We start from the raw sequence: 23,578 nt of genomic DNA, 5'->3' as shown, positions 1-23,578 counted from the left end.
TGATAAAATGAAACACAAATATTTACTTATAATAAGAAAGAAACAAGAAAAGGTAAGCCATAAAATTAAAAACTAAGAATGGTTACCTCTGAGGAAAGAAAGGATTGGGTAGCAACAGAAGGCAAATTAAACTTCTTTGAATATACCTCATTCTGTAAATTTGACTTTGTCATCACAAATATTTTACTAATTATAAAGAGTAAATTTTAAAAGAAAAAGTAATTCCTTTTAAAAAGTCAAAGTAAAATAAATAAAGCGAGACGTATAAGTCCACAACTGGTGGCATAACCACAGAGTGGTGACTGTAAAATACAGTAAACTGACTAGACATACCTAGTAGGGTAAGACATAAGGATGAATAAAACTGCAAAAAACAAAATCTTGGCCGGGCGCGGTGGCTCAAGCCTGTAATCCCAGCACTTTGGGAGGCTGAGGCGGGTGGATCACGAGGTCAAGAGATCGAGACCATCCTGGTCAACATGGTGAAACCCCGTCTCTACTAAATATACAAAAAATTAGCTGGGCATGGTGGCACGTGCCTGTAATCCCAGCTACTCAGGAGGCTGAGGCAGGAGAATTGCCTGAATCCAGGAGGCGGAGGTTGCGGTGAGCCGAGATCGCGCCATTGCACTCCAGCCTGGGTAACAAGAGCGAAACTCCGTCTCAAAAAAAAAAAAAACAAAATCTTAATTTTCAGTTTTCTTCTTTTTGCTGATTCAGGTACTGTATTCTGAGACTGATGTGAATATTTCATGGAAGAAAGCAAGTGAGTATTCTGTGTCACTGAAAACCAAGGATTTTACCATAGTTTAAAAGAGATAAAAATGTAAGATCAAAGAAGTTTAGTAAAAACTCTGTACTATCATATTTGCTTTGGAATTATCAGCATGTATGGATTTTGTCATAAAACCAAAAACTTGATTTCCTTACCTATCCACTGAATGAATGAATTCCTAAGTCATGATAATCAATGTCTATTAATACTATTAGGTAAGTTTAACCCTTAATAGTTTAAGGTAGCAGGTTAAAAACAAAACAAAACAAACCTATTGGGTGAATAGGTAAAGCGATGATGCAAACTTTGTAGCAACAGAACAGACATACAAAACATGAACCCACTATGTGCCTCCTAATGTGATGCAATAGGAAGACCACTATGTAGCAAGTACCGTTCCCCAGCACGACCCCCAACGCAAAATTAAACCTGTATCAAACTAAGCTCACAGATCTATCATTTACAGGAAAAGTAAGAGGCAGAGGAACATGTTAAACAAGGCCACGAGACTGCAACCAAGAAAATACGGAATCTAAGAGTTCTACTGGCCAAATGACTACTTTCTTCAACACATAAACGTAAAAAAAAAAAAAAAAAAAAAAAAAAAACAGGGAAAAGCTATGTAGATTAAAAGAATTTTTTTTAAATGCATTTATTTATTTATTTTGAGACAGAGTTTTGCTCTTGTCACCCAAGCTGGCAATGGCATGATCTTGGCTCACTGCAACCTCCACCTCCTGGATTCAAGTGACTCTCCTGCCTCAGCCTCCCAAGTAGCTGGGATTACAGGTATGCACCACCACACCTGGCTAATTTTGTGTTTTTAGTAGAGACAGAATTTCACCATGTTGGCCAGGCTGGTCTCAAACTCCTGACCTCAGATGATCCACCTGCCTTGGCCTTCCAAAGTGCTGGGATTATAGGCAGGAGCCACTGCGCCTGGCCGGATTAACAGAAATTTAAAAGGCATTCCAACCAAAGGCAATGTGCAGGGACTTGACAGCTACAGAAACATATCAATTGTGATTCTTTTTTTTTTTTTTTTTTTTACAGAAATCCTTATTATTTAGAGATATATAATTAAACATTCACGGATGAAAAGAAACGATATCTAGGATTTGCTTGAAAATAATCTAAAGGAAGGAAGATGTCTATTAATGATGGCATAAAAAGGGAGGACAATTCTCACAAATAATTATTAAAAACCAGACAAAAATATTTAAAACAACTACTTGAAGGTACTAGAAAATACTCAAGGGCAGGCAGAAATTTGAGAAACATTTACACTTGAAACACTGGGGAAAAACTCCAAGTTCGTGGCTTGACTACCCCCAACCCAGCCCAGATGATGAAAAGCTACAGTCTTCCTTACCAGCTTGTGGAGGCAGACGATAGAATGCAGAACAGCAGAGGTACTACAAGGCAGGGTGGGGGGTATTGTAGAAGAGAGAGCTGCAGAAGGGTTGAAATTCTAAACCTGAGTATAAACTCTGCCCAAATTCCTGGGTGGATGCTAAACTAAGCAAGCAAATAGAAGACCCCACAGAACACAGTGAAAGAGAAGGCAGAAAGTACAGGAGATGCTGTCCTTGAAAGACAGAGGTATTCTTGGTGAGATGTGAACCTGTTGTGTCTCTCACTAAGTGTGTTTCCAATTCACACTCAAGACTGGGCTGAAGAAGGCAGAACCTTACTGGCTTGAAGTGGTGGGGACAGAACACAATTGCTGGAAACACAGCTGAAGATTCAGGATGGGGAAATCCCAGAAGCAAGAAAATCACAGAGAGGTGAATGCCAAAATCTCAGTATCAACTTTGCCCAAATCTCTGGCTCACCACTAAACTATATAGATAAAAAGGAGACCCCCAAGAGACCTGGCTAAAAAAGCAGCAGCTAAAAGCTGAAAGTAATCAAACAGAGACAAGAGCTACTATATAATGTGATGGGACAAATTTTTCCATCTGAGTCCAAACAAGTTAAATGCCTATCAGAACAAAAAAACCAAAATCCTCAGTGCAGAACAGATTATAGTCTCCACAAATGTAATCTATAATATTCAGTTTTCAACCAAAAAAAAAGGGCTAGCTATGCAAAGAAATAGAAAAAAAAAAGCAGTCAACAGAAAATAACTCTTAAGTGGGCCCAGATGTTGGACTTAGTAAACAGACTTTAAAGCAGCAATTTTAAATATGTTCAAAGAACTAAAGGAAAATACGATGATAATAATGAACAGAAGAATCTCGACAGAGAAATAGAAAGTTTAAAAACCAAATGGAAATTCTAGAACTGAAAAGTACAGTAACATTTTTTTTTTCTGTTGCCCAGGCTGGAGTGCAATGGTGCAATTACAGCTCACTGCAGCCTCAACTTCCTGTTCTCAAGTGACCCTCCTGCCTCAGCCTCCCAAGTAACTGGGACTACAGGCATGCACCACTATATTTGGCTAAATTTTCCTACTTTTTGTAGAGACAGGGTCCCACTATATTACCCAGGCTGGTCTTGACTTCCTGCCCTCAAGCAATCCTCCCACCTCAGCCTCTCAAAGTGCTGGGATTACACTCATGAGCCACCACACCCAGAGAAAAGTACAATAACTTAAATGAAAGATTTCCTAGATGGGCTTAACAGCAGATTGGAAATGGCAGAAGGAAAAAAAGCAATGAACTTAAAGACAGATGAACAGAAGTTACCCACTACAAAGAATAAAGAGATTAAAGAAAACTTAATAAAGCCACAGAAAATTACTTTTAGGACAGTATCAAGCAAACCTGTATAACCCAAATGTTAAGTGGAGTCCCAGAAGAAGAGAGAGAGGAAGAAAAAATATCTCAAGAAGTAAAACTATGACGGAAAACTTCCCACATTCAGTCAAAAATACTAATTTACAGGTCCAATAGAGTCAACTAGCTCAACAAATACCAAGAAAGACAAACACAAAGAAAACCACACCTAAGTACATCACAGTCAAACTTCTGAGATCCAAAGATAAAAAGAGAACCTTGAAAGCAACAAGAGAAAAATAATACATGACAGAATGACAATGATATTGAGCTGACTCAGGAACAATGGATGTCAAAAGACATTAAAATGATACATTCAAAATGCCCAAAGAAAAAATTCGGGCAAAATCAATACATTTTCACATAAGCAAAAAGACAGAATAAACTGCTACCAGACCTGCACTACAAAAATACCTAAAGGAAGTCCTTCAAACTTCTGGGCAAGAACACCATCTGGTAGGTCAAATATAAAGGCAAACGTGTCAGCAAGTAAAATAAACTATATATTATGACACAACCCAGGGGGCTAGAGAGTGCTGGTGCATTTCAAACAAGATTGGCACTGGTATTGAAAATAGTTGAGGCTGGGTAATAGTATATAGGAGTTTATTACATAAAAGTAGAAACATTATGAAGAAAATTATGTGCCTGTTAAAGTAGACACTTAACATTAAAAAAATATGTCTCATATATCAGAGGATTCTGTCTGATGTAAATTTAACATTTAAATGTAGCATCCAGGAAACTTGTCATGGGACAATCAAAAGGGTCGCTATCTAATCAGAGAAGAAAAGTAGCCTTTTCAAGGTAAAGAAATAACAATTTATACAAGTATCAAAAATGAACATTTTATAGATTACAAGATAGCTCCTAAAATATGTGCAGTCCAGAGCTTCAGAAAAAAGCCCAAACCACTCCTTTTCTGAAAGCCAGTGCCTAATATGCCATCTTCTAAATAGTTTCTAAGCCTTACCTAATTCCCATTCCATTACCATGGTTTGCCAAATGGGAAAGGGCTGCTTTTTATTTATTCTTTTTTTTTTTTAGAGACAGGGTCTCGCTCTGTCACCCAGGCTAGACTGCATTCACGAGATCAGAGCTTACTGTAACCTCCTACTCCTGGGCTCAAGCAATCCTCCCACCTCAGAAGCTAGCATTACAGCTGCATGCCACCACACCTGATTAACTTCAGTTTTTTTCTAGAGACAAGGTCTCATGATGTTGCCCACGCTGGCCTCAAACTCCTGGGCTCAAGAGATTCTCCAACTTTGGACTCCTGAAGTGTTAGGATTACAGGCATGAGCCACTTTGCCTGGCCTATTTTTTATATAAGAGAACACAACACAGGACACAGCCCACACATATACCTTTTTACTTCTACACAGGTTCTCAGGGCCACTCTTGGGGCCCCAAAATAACCATCTAGATTTCTCTTCACCTCTTTCTGTACCGCTAACAGCCTCCTCCACTCACTCATTCTATACATATCCCCCCTTTAGCCAAAATCAAAACAGAAAGATTACCACCATAAAAAATCTTCAGCAATCAGTGGGCTAAGAAGAAGGTATCTGAGAGGAACAGATGCTTAATTTTTTGAGTGGATACATTATAAAAATAACCTCTACATTTCATCTGTTCTATATTCATACAAACTAATAATTTTCAACTTTGAGATAAATATGAAACCTATACCAAATATGGATCCTCCAATATAGCCTAGGTTAATTTGAATAGTTACTTTATCAGGCTTCTGTGATCTATTTTGATATTTCCCTCTCATTAGAAATAACTGGTGCTGAACAAAACAAAAGAAAACAAAAAAACCCTTATTTTTCTTAATGGTTAGGCTGAAATCCTACAAGGTTGTAGGGCTGATCTGCTTGCTGGAGGTTTTGTGAGGGAAAGGGTGTTGTTGCTTGTTATAGTCAAATACTGGCTCTTTTGATAACAAAGTGAAGGTTAAAACGGGCTTCAACATGGGGCTTCTTACCAATAATCATTGTAGTGAATAGGTCTCTATATAAGAAATTAAACAGGAAAGGTTCATACCAGGCCTCTACTCCCACAACCGCAGTCACTATGTAGACAAAAGAAATAGTCTGGAAGGAAAATGCAGACAAAAGCATACAGAAGCATTAATGCTAGAAAGATCAGGAGTCATCATGCTTTATGCAGCATTAAGTCTAGTCAAACAGTTTTAGCAAAAGCAAGAAGTATGCTTATATTTGGTATGTGCCAAATCTTACTTTTAAAAATATGATCTTTTAGCTAACAATGCTATAAAATAACTAACTTCTAGACAACGCAAGCCACTGGCCATCATTCGGAGCACTTTAACAGCACCTCATAAACTGGTTAAGTCATAAGATGATCCAAATTTATCCACCCAACCACTTCCTTCAACAAACACTCCAACTTCTGATTTCTTTACCGGAGGCTTAGGTGCAAATGGGCAAAATGGCAACACGAAAAGTTGGGATTCAAAGGCAGGGAGAGTTAATAGCAAGCCCATTAAAGTAAGAAGAAAGAAATCTCTCTACTCACTGAAAAGGTGGCAATTAACACAAAAAGCCAACCATTTAATTATATGTGTATATCTTTCTTTACAAAATCAAGAGTTCAAATGATCATTTAATAACATTAAGAAATTGTTAAATTTTTGGTGTAATACTGGCATTGTGATTATGTTTTTTTAAAGGAAGCTCTTATCATTTAGAGATATATAGTAAAGTATCATATAATATCAGAAATTTCCTTTAAAATAATTGAGAAGGGCTGGGTGTAGTGGCTCACACCTGTAATACTAGCTCTCTGGGAGGCCGAGGCCGGCGGATCACTTGAGGTCAGGAGTTTGAGAGTAGCCTGGCCAGTATGGTGAAACCCCATCTTTACTAAAAATACAAAAATTAGCCGGGCATGGTAGTGGGCACCTATAATCCCAGCTACTTGGGAGGCTGAGGCGGGAGAATTGCCTGAACCCAGGAAGCAGAGGTTGCAGTCAGCCAAGATTATTTATGCCACTGCACTCCAGCCTGGGTGAGAGAGCGAGACTCCATCTCAAGAACAAAAACATACAAAACAAAAGTAAAACAAATAAAATAATTGAGAAGAGGGCTGAGGAAGGTACACATGAAACTAGACTGGCCATGTGTTGCTAACTGCTAAAGCTAAGCAATGGGTACATTAGGGTTCGCTATACTATTCTCTCTACTTTTTCTGAACTATTCTCTCTACTTTACTATTCACTATACTATTCTCTCTACTTTTTTAAAATTTTCCAAAAATAAAAATAAAATAAAACATTTAAAGCACATATCAATTCTAATTAAAAAAAAAAAAAAAACCCTAGGAGCCATAAAGAACAATGACAAAAACTTTCCAAAAGTATCATGGCAATGTTGAAACTTTAAGGTATATACTTACCACCTGGCTAATGTCATATCCCCATGGCAGGAAAAGAATCCCTGTGTTATACTTTTCCCAATGGGACAGGATGAAAGAAAACAAAACTACCCATAGCAGGAGATAAAGAACAAAAACACTGACACCAGTTGATCCTCTTCCAAAGATGGAATACACAGTTACAACAAAGTAAACACATGACCAACTATCCAGGCCGTGGTCAAAAAGCTCCCCTAAGGGAGTGCTGGAATTGGTTCTCCGAGCTTGCTTTCCGTCTACACCATCTGCAACAAAAACAAACCACAGGAAAAGTTCAACATATGCATCAGGATGGAGAAAGTCTTCTTTAATAAACTAGAGGAAAAAACAAAACAAATCAGTATGTCAACATGGTGAAACCCTGTCTCTACTAAAAATACAAAAATTTTAACTGGGCATGGTGTTGCGTGCCTGTAAACCCAACTATTTGGGAGGTTGAGGCAGGAGAATTACTTGAACCCAGGAGACGGAGGCCACAGTAAGCTGAGATCATGCCACTGCACTCCAGCTTGGATGACAGCATGAGACTCAAAGAAAAAAAAGAAAAAAGAGAAAGGAACAAAATATGACAATAAAGGTATGGTATGTCACAAAGCCTAAGAGTACAGATAAGGGAAAGTTTCTCTTTAGGCTAAGATAAGCTAGAATGGCTTTTCAGGCAGGTGAAATCTGAGTAGAGAACATAAAGAATGAGTTGGATTTCAGCTGATAAGAGATAAAGAAGTATGTCATTTCAAGAGGACGGAATGCTATTAGCAAAACGCACCAGGGTGGAAAAGCGCAAAGCATGTTCAGAAAACGCCAAGTACTTTAGTTTGACTAGAAACTAGCATGTGAAGAGTGAAGTATATAAAAAGGTGAAAAAGGAGGTTTGAGCCAGTTTAAAAGTTTTAGGGAATATGGGGAGTTACTAAAGGTATCTGAATAGAGAAATGAAATGACAAGAATAAAAGCAATGCTTCAGGAAGTAGCACCTGACAGTGTGAATGACAGGCTGGAGAGAGGGACGCTCATTAGTAAGCCTCAATTGAGATGAAATGCAGTGGGAATGAGAAGCTGGTGGTAGGTGAGACATCAAGGAAATAAAAATGATAAAATGCAGCAAAAGATGAGACATAAGGCCTAAGGACATGAAGAGAATCTCCAGTTTCTATTCTGGGTAACAAAGAGAGGAGTAGTGTTAATATAAAAAAGGAAGTCAGAAGAAGCAGCAAAACTGACAGATAAGATGCAGAGTTGAATTTTAGATACTGAAATTGAAGTGTTAGTGAGATATCCACATGGTAATGTCAAGGAACTCAATCCAAGGGTACTTATTAGGAACTCAGAACACAGATGAGGGCTAGATATAAACATGGGAATCTTAACTTACACTGTAGAGTGAGAATCACAATTACCAAGGGAATGAGAAGAAAGAAAGTTTAGGATAAAGCACAGTGGAACACCTTCATTTTACAGGCAGAAACAGAGGTGCCTATTAGAGACAGCCTGTCCCACTGAATTATACAATTCTTCCCCCCCAAAAAACAGTTTTATTAACTAAGTGCATTAGAATTAGATTAATTGTAAAAATTCAGATTAAGGAATTAAAAACCCCTATAACTACTGTTAATCTTGCTCACTACAGTATATTCATTCCCAGTACCTAGATCGGTCTGTGGCATAATATATTGCAGAAGACTTTATGAACAGATGAATCCCAAACTCCCTGTCCAAATACTATAGATGTCTCTATTCACGGTTGGGAAAGTTTTTGCCCTTAAGTAGCTAAAATATTCCCAGAAAGTCTTTTCTCATTATTTACTGATTTAACAACTTCTCATTTTCAATGTAACTCCTGTGCCGTTGTTATAATACTGAATTCATGAACTATGTATTAAACTTTATACATTTTCTCATTATACCCATTCCATCTCCACAAGTCTGAGGTCCAGATATGCTTCAGATTTTTTATTTCTTAAAAAGGTAATTCAGGGCATATATCATATATCATAAAAGACTCCCCAGTAGGACCTAGAGCAGCACCCTGTGATCAAACAGTATTTCTGCAGCAAAATCTCATGAATAGTCGCACTAGGTAGAATAAAAATTATTAACTGCCTCATGTTTATTCAAGACTGGTTTGCAACAAATAGTTCATGTCAGTTCAGGGGTTTGCCAGAAAATTGTGGATCTAGAACAAGTAGATGGTATATCAAAAGGATCTTATGGCATGTTGTCAAAAGTCAGAGCTCACAGGCCACTCTCAACTTTTCCCTATTCCTCTCGGCAGTCCCTGAGAACCAAATCCTTCAGCAGCACTTAAAGACCTGCTCATCTTTAATAACAAATGCGCAAAAGCTCTGCCTAAATATGTAGCTTTTAACTAAGCTTCACTGATTTCTTCCTTCTCCAAACTCTTGCAGATCTGGTCAGCATGACATCTACCATATGAGCATTTAATCATGTAGCAGGTTATACTGGTTTTACGAGAATACATCATTTTTATCGGAAGAGATCTAAGCAACTTGAAGTCAGGGTCTGTGCTACTTTAGATGTATTTAAAAACTATCTACTGAGTGTCTACGATACTGGGGATGCAGCAGAACAACATAGTACTCACTTTCACAAAACTTAGCATTTTAGTTAGAAAACAGAGATAATAAACAAGCAGGCAAGTAAACAGACAACATGTTACATGGTTTTAAGTGCTATGGAGAAAAATAAAGCAGGCAAGCAGGATAGAAGAATGCAGGACAAGCCACGGGGATAATCCCAGTGAAAAGCATTCTTGGCAGAACAGACAGTATGCACAGTAGGCCTCCCTGACTGCTCCCTCTACCATAAAAGAATTGATCACTTTCTTATTTGTTCTCCCACTGTGTTCTATTGCTTCCCAAACTTAAGCGGAAATGATGTCTTGTTCCAGAGTTTGGCAAATATTTTTTAAAGGTCACGTGATAAATATTTCATACTTTGCAGGCCATACAGTCTTTGCTGCAACTATTCAACTGTCTTTATCACAGGAAAGCAGCCACAGACAATATATAAAGAAATAGCATAGGTGTGTGCCAGTAAAACTTTACTAACAGAAACAGGCTACACACCAAATTTGGCCCACAAGTACTGGTTTACCAACTCCTATCTTATTCTGTGAATCCCTCGCAATGAATGACAATATTTTTCATAGAGAAAGTCAAAACCATATTTATCAATTTGAACAGGATACTAATAAACCCTAGTTAAAATGAATTAAGCGCAGGAGAAAATGTTATTTTAATAGGTGGCTATCCTTGCTGATTCACCAGTCACCCCCACAGTAAGTATTTACCAATTCCTTACCTAGAGTGTAGGCTACGAAGTTGAGGATGCCCACCACAATCCAAACCCAGTCAGGCACATGCTTGTGACCCGGTGCTGAAAAGGAAAGCAAGTAAGATTTTAATACAGTTTACCTAAGTACAGTAGTTCTTGCCATAGCATATACTGACAGAAGTGTTGCTCTTCGTTAATGAGAAGTTAAAGTTCTTTACAATATATTTTGAATCCAGAACTAGGTAAATAATATCAGGAAACTGACAAAAGCAAAAAAGCAACTCCCTAGCCCCTCACAAAACAGGAAGCATTTATTTGGAGCTTTTATCATAACTCAAGACTGAGTATTCCACCTTTACTTGAAAATAATTTTCATGTGCCTACAATGAAAAATAATATATTTTTGGAATTCCAAAACTAATTGCATTTAATCTAACCCTTGTTGTTTATGATTATATTACAAACTTGTATGGAGCTTTCACCCTATCCTTTCTTATACTATTAATTAGCTAAACAAAAGACCTTCTGATTTGGGTATAGATATATCAACTGAACGATCTGGGCATCAGAATCATTCTGATCTATCTGGAGCTCACTTTTCCCCCTAAGACAAAACAACTGAGAATCACAAAGTTTGAGTTCTAGTCCTGGCTCTGTAATTAACCAGGGGTGTAACCTTGACTATATCATTTACTCTCTCCCACCTTGTATTTGCCAAATATATTGGAAATTATCAGATAGTTTATTTGGTCCTTCAACTTCTATGATTTGAAGAAATATATATAACATTTACATATGTTTGGTTCTCTTAATAACTAAGTAAATAATCTTAGAAAATAATATTTCTAGTTACAAATACATTCTCCTCAGGGTGTCCTGAGGATTAAAATATATTTAAAAAATTAATTAAAAAAATATAATACCCAAATAATGTTTAACAAAATTTAATCTTACTTATTATTCACGTGCACTTTATGATATTCTCATGCTTCAGGGTTGCCATTTCCGACTTCAATTACCATTTTATTACATACAGAAGCTATGACTAAAAGTTTCAGTAAAGTTCAGCATATGTATCGTTTCAATATTCAGAATTTCTGTAATATCAAAAGTCTTGGCCAGATGCAGTGGCTCATGCCTATAATCCTAGCACTTTGGGAGGCTGAGGCAGGCAGATCACCTGAGGTCAGGAGTTTGAGACCAGCCTGGCCAACATGGTAAGACCCCATCTCTACTAAAAATACAAAAATTAGCTAGGTGTGGTGGTGCCTGCCTGTAATTCCAGCTACTCTGGAGGCTGAGGCAGGATAAATGCTTGAAACCCTGAGGCAGAGGTTGCAGTGAGCCAAGATTGCACCACTGCCTTCCAGCCTGGGTGACAGAGCAACACTCCATCTCAAAAAAAAAAAAACCTCCTTAAGTGTTTGAAACTCCCAATTTTCCTACTAAAACAATGTTGTCAGTGGTACCCAGTTTCTCCAGGTCAGTCTGGAAAAGTCTGCTGAACTCACACACAGATGAATTCTAACACTAAGACTCCTGACTAAACCACATCTAAATATTACAATTGGAAAATAAATTCTCTTAGAATGCAAAAAATGCCCATCTGTCTCCATCTTTCCGTTCCTCTCAATGCAATCAACTCACTGAACAACAACAAATCTTGTCTTCAACTATTTCCTCCTCATCCCAAATACACTCCCAATTCTCTCCTATGACCTGGGGCAGAAGCTGTGTGTGAAACAGAATGAAGATAAAATGGGTGAGAGAGAAGATGCTGGGGCAGAGGGTGGAAGCAAACTGACCACTGGCTCCAAAAGTGCCTCCTTCCTCTCTTCCCCACTAAGGGTTCAGACTTGGCAACAAATTCTTAAGGTCTAAGAATTGTTTTCAGAGGAAACTAGGAGTCATTAAAGTCAAGCAGGGACACAGAGCAGAAGGAAAGACGATCACATTTCCTTCAACAGAAAGGGGATTTTTCTTTCATGACTAGAAAAGGAGAAGGGATATTCCTAGAACTGACAGATATACTGAGCCCTGCTTGTATCTGTTTTTAGGCAAAGTTTTGAGTCTTAATTTTCCATCGTCATGTATACGCAATTATTCTTTGTCTGCTAAAACCTCACTGCTTTTTAGACAGCATGTCTAATTCAATAGGCAAGGTGATGCCATTATAATATCCAAAATTTTTTGGAAATACAGACATTTTAACAGAACCAGAAAATAACCAACGACATTTCATTTTTCTCTACTCAGACATTTAAAATTTTATATTAAAGTAATATTCTTACCTGAGGCATAAAAGTCAGGATCAAAGTATGCCATTAGTAGAAAATTGAATACGACCAGCAGAAAGCCAGAAAAAGTTATCAGATTGGGAGCCAGCCAAGTAGGAAATACCTATTTTTGCAAAATAATTATAAAATCATTAAAGTAGAAGAATCTTTGTCCAATATACAACATGCAAATTAGTCATAATAAAAGTTATCAATTTGAAAGATCATATGCAGAAGTTACAGACATTAATATGTAAACCGTCATCTCCATTGCATTCTTTCTTCTATCCTCTATATTTATTTTAACTCTGTAATTAGCAAACTTTATAATCATAACATTAAATCTACTTTAGAAATTTTTAAAAGACATTTTATTTTAAAAGGTTATAAACTTCAACAATAAGATGAATCAAAAGGAGGATGGGGAGGGTAGTTTCTCTAGATAACTTCTTAAACTGAGAACTGCATTTATAATACTTCATAAAATAGGGTAAAATATTTAAAACTTATTGAAACAAAAAGTACATGCATATTAACTATCTTACCTTTACTATAGTGTTCCAAAATGGATGCATCACATACAGAGAAAGTGGATTGGTGTCCACAGCACTGTACTGTTAAGAAATGAAAGAAAATATTCAGAGTAAATCCTTGCCTACTAGTAAACAGAATAACAAATTCTCAAATGAAAATAACAGTAAAGCCAGGCGCAGTGGCATATGCATATAACCTAGCTACTCAAAAGGCTGAGGCCTAGGCCAGGTGCGGTGGCTCATGCCTGTAATCCCAGAACTTTGGGAGACCAAGGTGGGCGGATGACCTGAGGTTGGGAGTTCAAGACCAGCCTGACCAACATGGAGAAACCCTTTCTACTAAAAATACAAAACTAGCCGGGTGTGGTCCCAGTTACTCAGGAGGCTGTAGCAGAAGAATCGCTTGAACCCAGGAGGTAGAGGTTGTGGTGAGCCGAGATCACGCCATTGCACTCCAGCCTGGGCAACAAGAGCGGAAACTGTGACTCAAAAAAAAAAAAAAAAAGGCTGGCCAGGCGTGGTGGCTCAAGCCTGTAATTCCAGCCCTTTGGGAGGCTGAGGCAGGCAGATTATGAGGTCAGGAGATGGAGACCATCCTGGACAACACAGTGAAAGCCCATCTCTACTAAAAATACAAAAATTAGCCGGGCGTGGTGGCAGCCGCCCATAGTCTCAGCTATTGGGGAGGCTGAGGCAGGAGAATCACTTGAACCCTGGCCGAGACCAGGCCACTGCACTCCAGCCTGGTAACAGCGTGAGACTCCGTCTTGGGGAGAAAAAAAAAGGCTGAGGTGTGAGGATCACTTGAGCCCAGGAATTTGAGATCAGCCTGGGCAACATAGTGAGATTCCATCTCCAAAAAAAAAAAAAACAAAAAACGAAAGAAAAAAAGGGAAAGAAAGTAATAGAACAAAAATACTACAGGTTGCACATAATGGCTCACATCTGTAATCCCAGCACTTTGGGAGGCCAAGGAAGGTAGATCACTTGAGGTCCGGAGTTCAAGACCAGCCTGGCCAACACGCTGAAACCCCGTCTCTACTAAAAATACAATTACCTGGACCATGGTGGCACATGCCTGTAATCCCAGCTACTCGGGAGGCTGAGGCAGGAGAATCGCTTGAACCTCGGAGGCTGAAGTTGCAGTGAGCCAAAATCATGCCAATGCACTTCAGCCTGGGCAACAGAGCAAGACTCAGTCTCAAAAAATGATAATAATACAAAAATAACCTGGAGAATACATCTATTTTATGATGTCCTCATCTGAGTGGCAAAAGTAGAATAGCAAAATAAATGAGGCAAAGACTGTCAAGCACAGTCAGATATTGTTGTGGGAGGAGGAACGGGTCACAGGGCAAGTCTAAAGATCAACCCCCAGTCATGGAGTTAATCATGGGTTGTTTCATTGGTACGTACTCATCCAGAGTCTAAATTGCCAGGATAATCACTGACTCATCCTTTGCTCTCAATCAGCTTCTACATTACGGTGTTTCAGCAGAGAAATTCATATTGCTTACATGTCCTCACTTATTATGCAGGACCAGTAAAATGCACACTGCATGCATTCAAACACTGACCACACACCTTCTCAACCTCCTTCATCCCTCTCAACTTAGAGCAATCTGTTTCCTCTTGATACCATTACAATACACTTACTAGCTGTGTGACTTTGGGCAAGTTTCTTAATCTCTCTGCCTTAGTTTCTTCACCTGTAAAATGATGATGATAGTCCTTACCTTAAAGGATTGTCATAAGGATTAGATATGTGAAGTGACCTACAGTAAGTACTATGCAAGTATTAGCTATTAAATTACATGTGTTTTGACTACCAAAGGAATAACAGATCCTTGTGTAGCAGGATACTGGATTGCATAAACATGCAAAGGAAGACAAAATAGGTTAGGATTGCATGATAAAAGCTTATTCCCCACTTATTGAGCTATTAATAAGAATGTAAAGGAAATTTTAAAAGACATACATAAACATGTAAAACTTTAAGGGTCATGTTGACAACTTACTCACTCTACACACACACACACACACACACACACACACACACTGCTAGGTATGGGGAAGAAGGGACACAAAACTAGTAAAACTTGTCTGAAGTTTTGAACTAGGTAATATTAGCCTAGTTCAAACCCTCCTTGAGGGTTCACAATATTGCTTGTGCAAATATTACCTAATTCATCCATCTGAAATTTACAGGATATTATACTAGTCACATGCTTGAAGAAGTTTTGCTTATATTTTCTATGTATGCTCAGTATGTATACAAAGTAAGTACTAATCATTTGAGTATCTGATTCTTAAAAATCATAATTAAAGATCAAAATTTCTTTCTAAATAAGCTTTGTGAATATGCAAGAAATACATCAGTGTTTCAAGATTTTAAAGTGTGATGGAACAAAGAAGTAAATAAATTGAAAGTGTTTAAAATACTGTCATCTAGGTCTAGTTTAGTACACCAGGGGTTGGAGAGCTTTTTCTGTAAAGGGCTAAGATAGTAAATATTTTAGGCTTTGCAGGCCATATGGTCTTTGTAACAAATACACAACACTTGAAATAGGAAAGCAGTCACGGAAAATATGTAAACAAATGGGCATGGCTGTGTTTTCATAAAACTTTATTCACAAAAATCAGGCAGACTGGAGGCTTCGGTTTGACAACCCCAGCTTCAGACAATCCAATTGTTATTAAACCAACACAAACATGTGGTCTAGGGCAAAAGGAGCCATTTCAAGTGGTATATGAGTAGGAAGCAGAATATGACTATAAGTCCCTCTTCCTTGATAACTTATGCTGCTCAAGATACTATTAATTCCTGGGACAACAAAATCATACTGCAGTCATCTGAACCCCCTTCAGGCCTATCTCACGTGGACTGCAAAGCCATCTTTCACTATGCTAATATGAGGTTGACCACTGGAACGTAGGTATGACAGACACTGCATCTACTGTTTTCACATTTCATCTTGCTAAAGGTCAACCTATTTCTGCCCGCTCCAGATTTCTTCCAATCTTGGTTTAGTTATCCAAGGAAACAGCTATTCCTCCCAAAACTCTCAGCATATAAATCTGGTCATGCTAATAATGCTTTCACTTAAGTCTCTATAAAAATGCTAGTTAAGGTAGACCTTCTAAATATTTCCCTCAAGACTGCTATTATTACAGGCCAGGCATTGTGGCTCATGCTTATAATCCCAGTGCCTTGGGAGGCTGAGGGGGCGGGGGGGGGGTCCCCTTTAGCCCTGGAGTTTGAGACCAGCCTGGGCTACAAAAGGTTTTTTAAAAACTAGCTGGATGTGGTGGTATGTGCCTGCAGTACTAGCTTCTTGGGAGACTGAGGCAGAAAGTTTGAGCCCAGAAGTTCAGTGCTGCAGTGAGTGATAACTGCACCACTATACTCCAGCCTGAGTGACAACAGAGCAAGACGCTGTATGTTTTTTTTTTAAAGATTGCTATTACAACATTTAACCATTATTTGGGTATAGAATTCTGAAATGTCATCCACAGCAATTATGTCTATTTTACCCACTTCATGAAAGTCTCTGTGAAAGCCAGTTACCTTAAATAACATTTTCTCAACTATTAGAGAGTTTCAAAACTTTTTAAGACTTCAAGTCAGGAAATAAAGCAGAGTTCATTTTCCATTCATCCATTCATTCAGTGAGTCAAGAAATACTTGACTGAGTGCCTATGATGTTGCCAGGGGTTGTGCTAGCCCACTGGGAAGAAAATGTCGAACAAGACCAACATTTCCTGTGTTCACCAAGTCTATAGTCTAGTGTGAGACCAATGGTAAGCAAGAAAATGAGTAAATAATCACAAGTTGTGTGTAATCTCAATTACTTGGGAGAATGAGGCAGGAGGATCCCCTGACGCCAGGAATTCAAGACCAGCCTGAGAATATTAGTCTGTTTTCACGCTGCTGATAAAGACAAACCCAAGACTAGGTTATTTACTTCTGTAAGTATGTATGTATGTATGTATTTTTTTGAGAAAGAATCTCGCTGTGTAGACAAGGCTAGAGTGCAATGGCACAATCTCAGCTCACTGCAATCACCGCCTCCCAGGTTCAAGCAATTCTGACTCAGTCTCCCAAGTAGCTGGGATTACAGGTGCACACCACCATGGCCTGGCTAATTTCTGCATTTTTAGTGGAGACAGGATTTTTCACCATGTTGGGCAGGGTGGTCTCCAACTCCCAGCCTCAAGGGATAGACCCGCCTTGGGCTCCCAAAGTGCTGGGATTACAGGTGTGAGCCATGGGGCCCTGCTGAAACTGGGTAATTTCTAAAGAAAAAGAGGTTAAATGGACTCACAGTTCCATGTAGCTGGGGAGACCTCACAATCATGGTGGAAGGCGGAAGGTGAAAGGCATGTCTTACATGGTGACAGGCAAAGAGAATGAGAGCCAAGTGAAAGGGGTTTCCCCTTAAAACCATCAGATCTTCATGACACTTATTCACCACCACAAGAACAGTATGGGGGAAACCACCCTCATGATTCAATTGTCTCGCACCGGGTCCCTCCCACAATTCATGGGAATTACGGCAGCTACAAGTCAAGATGAAATTTGGGTAGGGACACACCCGAAGCAGATTGGCAACAAAGCAAGACATCTCCTCCCCATGCTCCTTAAAAAGTAACCCCAGTTACACAATTTGTAATAAATACTATGAAGGGAATTATCAGAGTATTATGCAAGAAGAGGACAGGCAGACAGAAACACAAGGAAAAAGGCCATATAAAGAGAGAGGGCAAGATTGGAGTTACGCTGCCACAAGCCCAGGCAGGCCACTAGAAGCTGAAAGAGGCAAAGAAGGATTCTCGCCTAGAGCTTTTGGAGGGTGTGTGGTTCTCCCAATACCTTGATTTTCTACACTTCTAGCCTCCATAACTATGACATAATTAAAATCCTGCTGTTTAAAGCCACTCAGTGTGTGGCAATTTTTATGGCAGCCTTAGGAGGCTAGTAAAGATGGTGACCTGCTCCCAAAAACAGAAGAGAACAAGTGGAGCAGGAAGTGTGCCTAGTCAGAGTGGTCAGAGACAGCTTCTAGAAAGGGACATTTAAGCTGAGTCCTAGATGAGAAGGCAGTCAGGTAAAGAATGTATGAGACATGATAGTGAGTGAAAGGCAGATGCTAAAGACAATCTCCTTTCATAGATTCCGCTTATATGAAGTTCAAAAACAGAATTGATTAATGGCAAAAGAGGTCATAACCGTAGTGTGGTGAGAGGGACTGATAGAAACTTTCTGAGGCACTAGAAATAATTCTGTACCTTGAGCTGGGTGGTGGTTATATGAGTATATACATATGTAATAATGCATTAAATTATATACTTAAGATTGTAATGCATTATGGTATTTATATGTAATTTATACCTATAAAGGAAAAAAGAGAGAGAATAAAGACTGTATGTATGACTTGCATGTGTGCATGTGGCAGGGGGAGGTAATACATGCCAAGAAACACCTTTGAGGCAGAGAGAACAATGACATGTACAAAGACCACCAACAGGTAAGCATTAGAAATGCTGAAGGAGGGCCAATGTAGCTGCAGCATCGTATAGAAGGGTGATACGAAATGAGACTGGAGAGCTTGGTGGATACCACCTGGCAGGACCACAGGAGTTGGATTTTATTCTAAGCACAACATATATACTGATTCACATGTTTAAAAGGCCATTCTGATTACGGTGTAGAAAATGGACTTGAAGGGGGTTAAGTACAAACTAGAGACCAGTTAGAAACAATTATAATTTATCAGGCAAGTAACACTTGGTTTAGTCTAGGAGCCGTACAATGACTTGTAGAATACTTTCTAAATATGCTGTGAAGTGTCCATTTCTGAAAACATTAGAAATGAGTCCCCCCTTAATTTAAGAAGGAAATTGGCTCTAACATAAGGAAAACTATGAAACCACCTCCTTGGACCTAAAAGTATATCCTTTATATATGTATTTAAATCCCTTCTATGTACTAATAAGAAAACTGAACTGACACATCTTTGCACTAAACACTGAGCTCTGGCAACTTGTTAAAAACACTGAGTCCCTTGGCCCGGATAATGCTCTACTATCTATTAGCCAGGCATGGTAGTACATGCCCGTAGTCCCAGCTACTCGGGAGGCCGAAGTGGGAGGATGGCTTGAACCCAGGAGCTTGCGGCTGCAATGAGCTATGACATGTCACTGTACTTCAGCCTGGACAACAGAGGGAGATCTTATCTCTAATTAAAACAAAACACTAAACTTAAAATGTAAAAACAGCAGGGTATGGGAAAGGATAAATTAACCCTAGGACAGAAATAAAAAGTTTCTTAATGTACTTTTAATCAATACAAGACTTGACGCCAGGAATGCTGGCTCGGCCTGGCAAGGCGGCTCATGACTATAATGCCAGCACCTTGGGAAGCTGAGATGGGCAGACAGCTTGAGCCCAGAACTTTGAGACCAGCCTGAGCAACATGGAGAAACCCCGACTCTACAAAATAATAAAAAAAAATGAACCAGGTATGGTGGCGCACGCCTGTAGTGCCATCTACTTGAGAGGTTGAGGTGGGAGGATCATCTGAGCCTGGGGAGGTTGAGGCTGCAGTGAACAGGGATAGCAGGGATCATGCCACTGCACTGCAGCCTGGGCAAAAGAGTAGACACCATCTCAAAAAAAAAAAAAAAAAGAAGAAAGAGAGACTTGAAGAACTACGCCCACAGAGAACATGACTCACTGAGCAAGGAGATCTAATTTCAGTGAATACTGTCATTTATATCTAACAAGTCGGAGAGAAGAGGGAGGCAGTAGGAGACTGGAGAATCAGAGCAATACAAGCAAGTCATGACGACAAACAGGTTTGCTTGCTAGACTTTAAGTAAGCTGGGCCAGACACAGTGGCTCATGCCTCTAATCCCAGCACTTTGGGAGGCTGAGGTGGACCTCTGTCTTTAAAAAAATAAAAAATAAAAAAAAAAGTAAGCTCTAACAAGATGAGAAGATAAGGCAAAAGGAAGGGTAATTTAATGAAGGAACTTGAAATCTTTGCTGAGGAATTTGGATATCAAACAAATGGAAGCCACTGCAGACTCTTAAATAGGAAGCAGTAGAGAAAAATTATTTATTGTCTCTTGTGCTATTACATATCATTAAAAAGATGAAGAAATCTGAAGCCAAAAACTATCTGTGGGACCCAAGCTAGACAGACTCCTCATTACTCTTTCCGATTGTCCATTAAGTTGCCTCTCTTAACTTCCTATCTGTAAACAGTTTCTCTTGGTATAACCTCCAGAAATGTGTATAAGTGTGGATATGTTATATGCTAGCCAATGTTCATCTGTGTAGGAAATCACAAATGTCAAGTTTTATTTTTTATTTACTCAACACTTACACAGCACCATGGGCCAGGCGCTTTATAAGTATTAACTCATTCAGTTTTTAGAATTATCCTATGGAGTAGGTACTGCTACTGCATTTCACAGTTGAGGAAACCTGGCTAGAGAGATTAAGTTACCTGCTAAGTATGACACAGGTGGGTGCCACCACGCCCAGCTAATTTTTGTATTTTTAGTAAAGATGGGGTTTTACCATGTTGGCCAGGATGGTCTCGATCTCTTGACCTGTGATCCGCCCACCTTGGCCTCCCAAAGTGCTGGGATTACAGGCGTGAGCCACCATGCCCGGCCTATTAAATTTATTTTTGACTACTACAATAGGTTTATCAGAAACAGAAACCCAACATAAATGGAACAGCATCTCTCTCTATATATATATTGGTCCTGGTTTGCCATATATATATATATATATATATATATATATATATATATATGATATAGAGATATATATAATATAGATAAATATAATATCTATTTATAGACAGATAGCTATTCATCTTTATAGACTGAGCTTTGCCTTCACCTCCATCCCCTGAAGGCTTTCTCAGCTGTAGCTACCAATCCCTGGAAGCTGCCTCCTCTCCTCTTCCACAGCACCCAGCACTTGCCTAACTGGACTTATTAACTATTTATAACCGTTCATTTACATGTTCACATGCCACCAAACTGAGTTCTTTGAAGACAAGAATTTCAACTAAGCTTAATTTTGCAGCCATAATGCTATTCCTAACACTGAGTAGACCCTCAATAAATGCTTCTTGAATAAACAAAATCAAATTGTATGATGGCCAGGCATGATGGCTCCCACCTATAATCCCAGCACTTTGTGTCAAGGGAGAAAGATCACCTGAGGAATTCGAGGCTACAGTAAGCTATGATCACACCACTGCACTCTAGCCTGGGCAACAAAGCAAGACCCTTTCTCTAAAAAAAGATAAGAATAAAAATAGTTTTTTAAATAAAATCTGCAGTAACTGGTAAGGTTAAAGGCCAGATTCTGGTTCTTTAGCATTGCCATTAAGATGCAAACACAGACCCACCCAAGTGAGGTGGCTCCCACCTGTAATGCCACCACCGTGGGAGGCAGGCAGATCATGAAGTCAGATCATCATTTCAGTTAACACAGTGAAATTCCGTATGTACAAAAAAAAAAAAAAAAAAAAAAGCCAGGGGTGGTGGGAGGCACGCACCTGTGGTACCAGCTACTCAAGAAGCTGAGGCAGGAGAATTGCTTGAACCCAGGAGGCAGAGGCTGCAGTGAGCCAAGACTGCGCCACTACACTCCAGCCTGGATAACAGAGCAAGATTCCATCTCAAAAAAAAAAAAAGATGCAAACACAGTCCCTCTTTACCACCTCTTAATTGTAATACTAATAAATGCACAACTATCATGATTCCTATAATCTGGCTGTAGTTGTTGAAAGCCAAGTTAATTACCGTAATAGCAGAAACGAATTCATCATGAAACCATATATATATACATTTACATACACACACTTTTTTTTTTGAGTCAGGGTCTTTCTCTGTTGCTCAAGCTGAAGCATAGTGGCACAATCATAGCTCAGTGCAGCCCAACTTCCAGACTCAAGTGATCCTTCCACCTCAGCCCTCAAGTAGCTAGACTTTAGGCACATGCTACCATGACTGGCTAATTTTTTTTTTTTTTTTTTTTTTTTTGTAGAGATGATGAAGTTTCACTATGTTGCCCAGACCGGTCTCGGACCTCCTATCCTCAAGCCATCTTCCCACCTCTGCCTCCAGAAATGCTGGGATTATAGGCAGAAGCCACTGTGCCCAAATCACCTTCTTGAAACCAAACCAGTATTTCACAGAACACTTCCTCCCTGAGGCAAAATGATACAATTTGAAAGTGGCTGCTACACTATCAATTAAAACTATGCCTTCCCAAGGTTAGATGAGCAAACCAGGACTAAAAAAAAAAAACCTTTTAGTTTCACCCTTAGATAAGTGGGGAAAATCCCTCAACTATAAAGACCTGTCCAAGGGACGGACTGGTGGCTCATGCCTGTAATCCCAGCACTTTGGGAGGCCGAGTGGGCAGATCACCTGAGGTCAGGAATGAGAGACCAGACTGGCCAACATGGTGAAACCCCATTTCAATTAAAAACACAAAAATTAGCCAGGCATGGTGGCAGGCGCCTGTAATCCCAGCTACTCCAGAGGCTGAGGCAGGACAACTGCTTGGACCCTAGAAGCGGAGGTTGCAGTGAGCCAAGACTGTGCCATTTCACTAGAGCCTGGGAGAAAAGAGTGACACTCCATCACGATTTAAAAAAAAAAAAAAAAAAAAAAGGCCTGTCCAAAACAAAGGATGGGTAGAGGGCAAAAATAAGGTTGAAATCCTTCAGTACAATCCTCTGAAGTTACGTTAGTCAATAAACAACAGAGAAGAAAGGTAGTTAAACCCGATATCTTCACATTTAAAATACAAAAGCAACCTTCCAATATCCAGACATAGAGCTCCTTTTTTTATCCATACTTCCAAAATGGTTTATATTCTTCTACACTCTCATTCCTTCTACATTCTCATTCCTTCTCTATTGATTTAGTACTTACTCTGTTCATAGTAGTGTGCTAGACCTTAGACATGTTACTAAAGAAAAACAAAAGTCAGCTACAGGACCTGCCCTCCTAAAGCTCATGTCCTAAAAGAGAAAGCAGGCATTCAATTAATATTCAACTAACTGTTTGAAACAATTGTGTTAAGAAACACAATGGAGAATACAAGTGTCAATAAGTAACACAGAATCCCATGCTCTTCTGTACCAAAAATCAATTGTCTTATAGCTTCTTGCTACAGAAACTCCACGTGTGCACCCCTTTCAGCAGTTACTCTGTAAAACTGCCAGGTTTCCAACTGTAGCTCTCAGATACACCTCTAGGGAAGATAAAGAAATTAAACTACTTCAAAAGTCATTTTTCCACCAGCTGCTTTTGTAGTATCAGTTTTTCTTTACATCTCTCTTATAAAGCATCATATAAGGGAATACAAAAATCTCTTTAGAGTGTTTTGAATCTTTACCCATTTATGAGGAAAAAAGATTTTTTAAAATAAGCATTTAT

The 23,578-nt window shown here is 39.1% G+C and overlaps 1 protein-coding gene across 1 annotated transcript in view; it reads right to left on the bottom strand.

Annotated features, from left to right (window-relative positions):
- Positions 1–23,578, bottom strand: part of SELENOI (selenoprotein I) — a 41,561-nt gene that overhangs the window by 15,649 nt on the left and 2,334 nt on the right. Inside the window, exons 2-6 of the mRNA XM_003941589.3 lie at positions 13,112–13,180; positions 12,582–12,690; positions 10,318–10,392; positions 6,979–7,241; positions 5,546–5,654 (exon numbers count right to left, since the gene is read on the bottom strand). Of these exons, the coding sequence (XP_003941638.2) occupies positions 5,546–5,654; positions 6,979–7,241; positions 10,318–10,392; positions 12,582–12,690; positions 13,112–13,180 (625 nt within the window). The remainder of the gene's footprint in view (positions 1–5,545; positions 5,655–6,978; positions 7,242–10,317; positions 10,393–12,581; positions 12,691–13,111; positions 13,181–23,578) is intronic.

The sequence above is a fragment of the Saimiri boliviensis genome, chromosome 1 (genome assembly GCF_048565385.1).
Source record: "Saimiri boliviensis isolate mSaiBol1 chromosome 1, mSaiBol1.pri, whole genome shotgun sequence".
In the NCBI taxonomy this organism is placed as follows: Eukaryota; Metazoa; Chordata; class Mammalia; order Primates; family Cebidae; genus Saimiri; species Saimiri boliviensis.
This window is presented reverse-complemented; position numbering and strand designations above follow the sequence as displayed.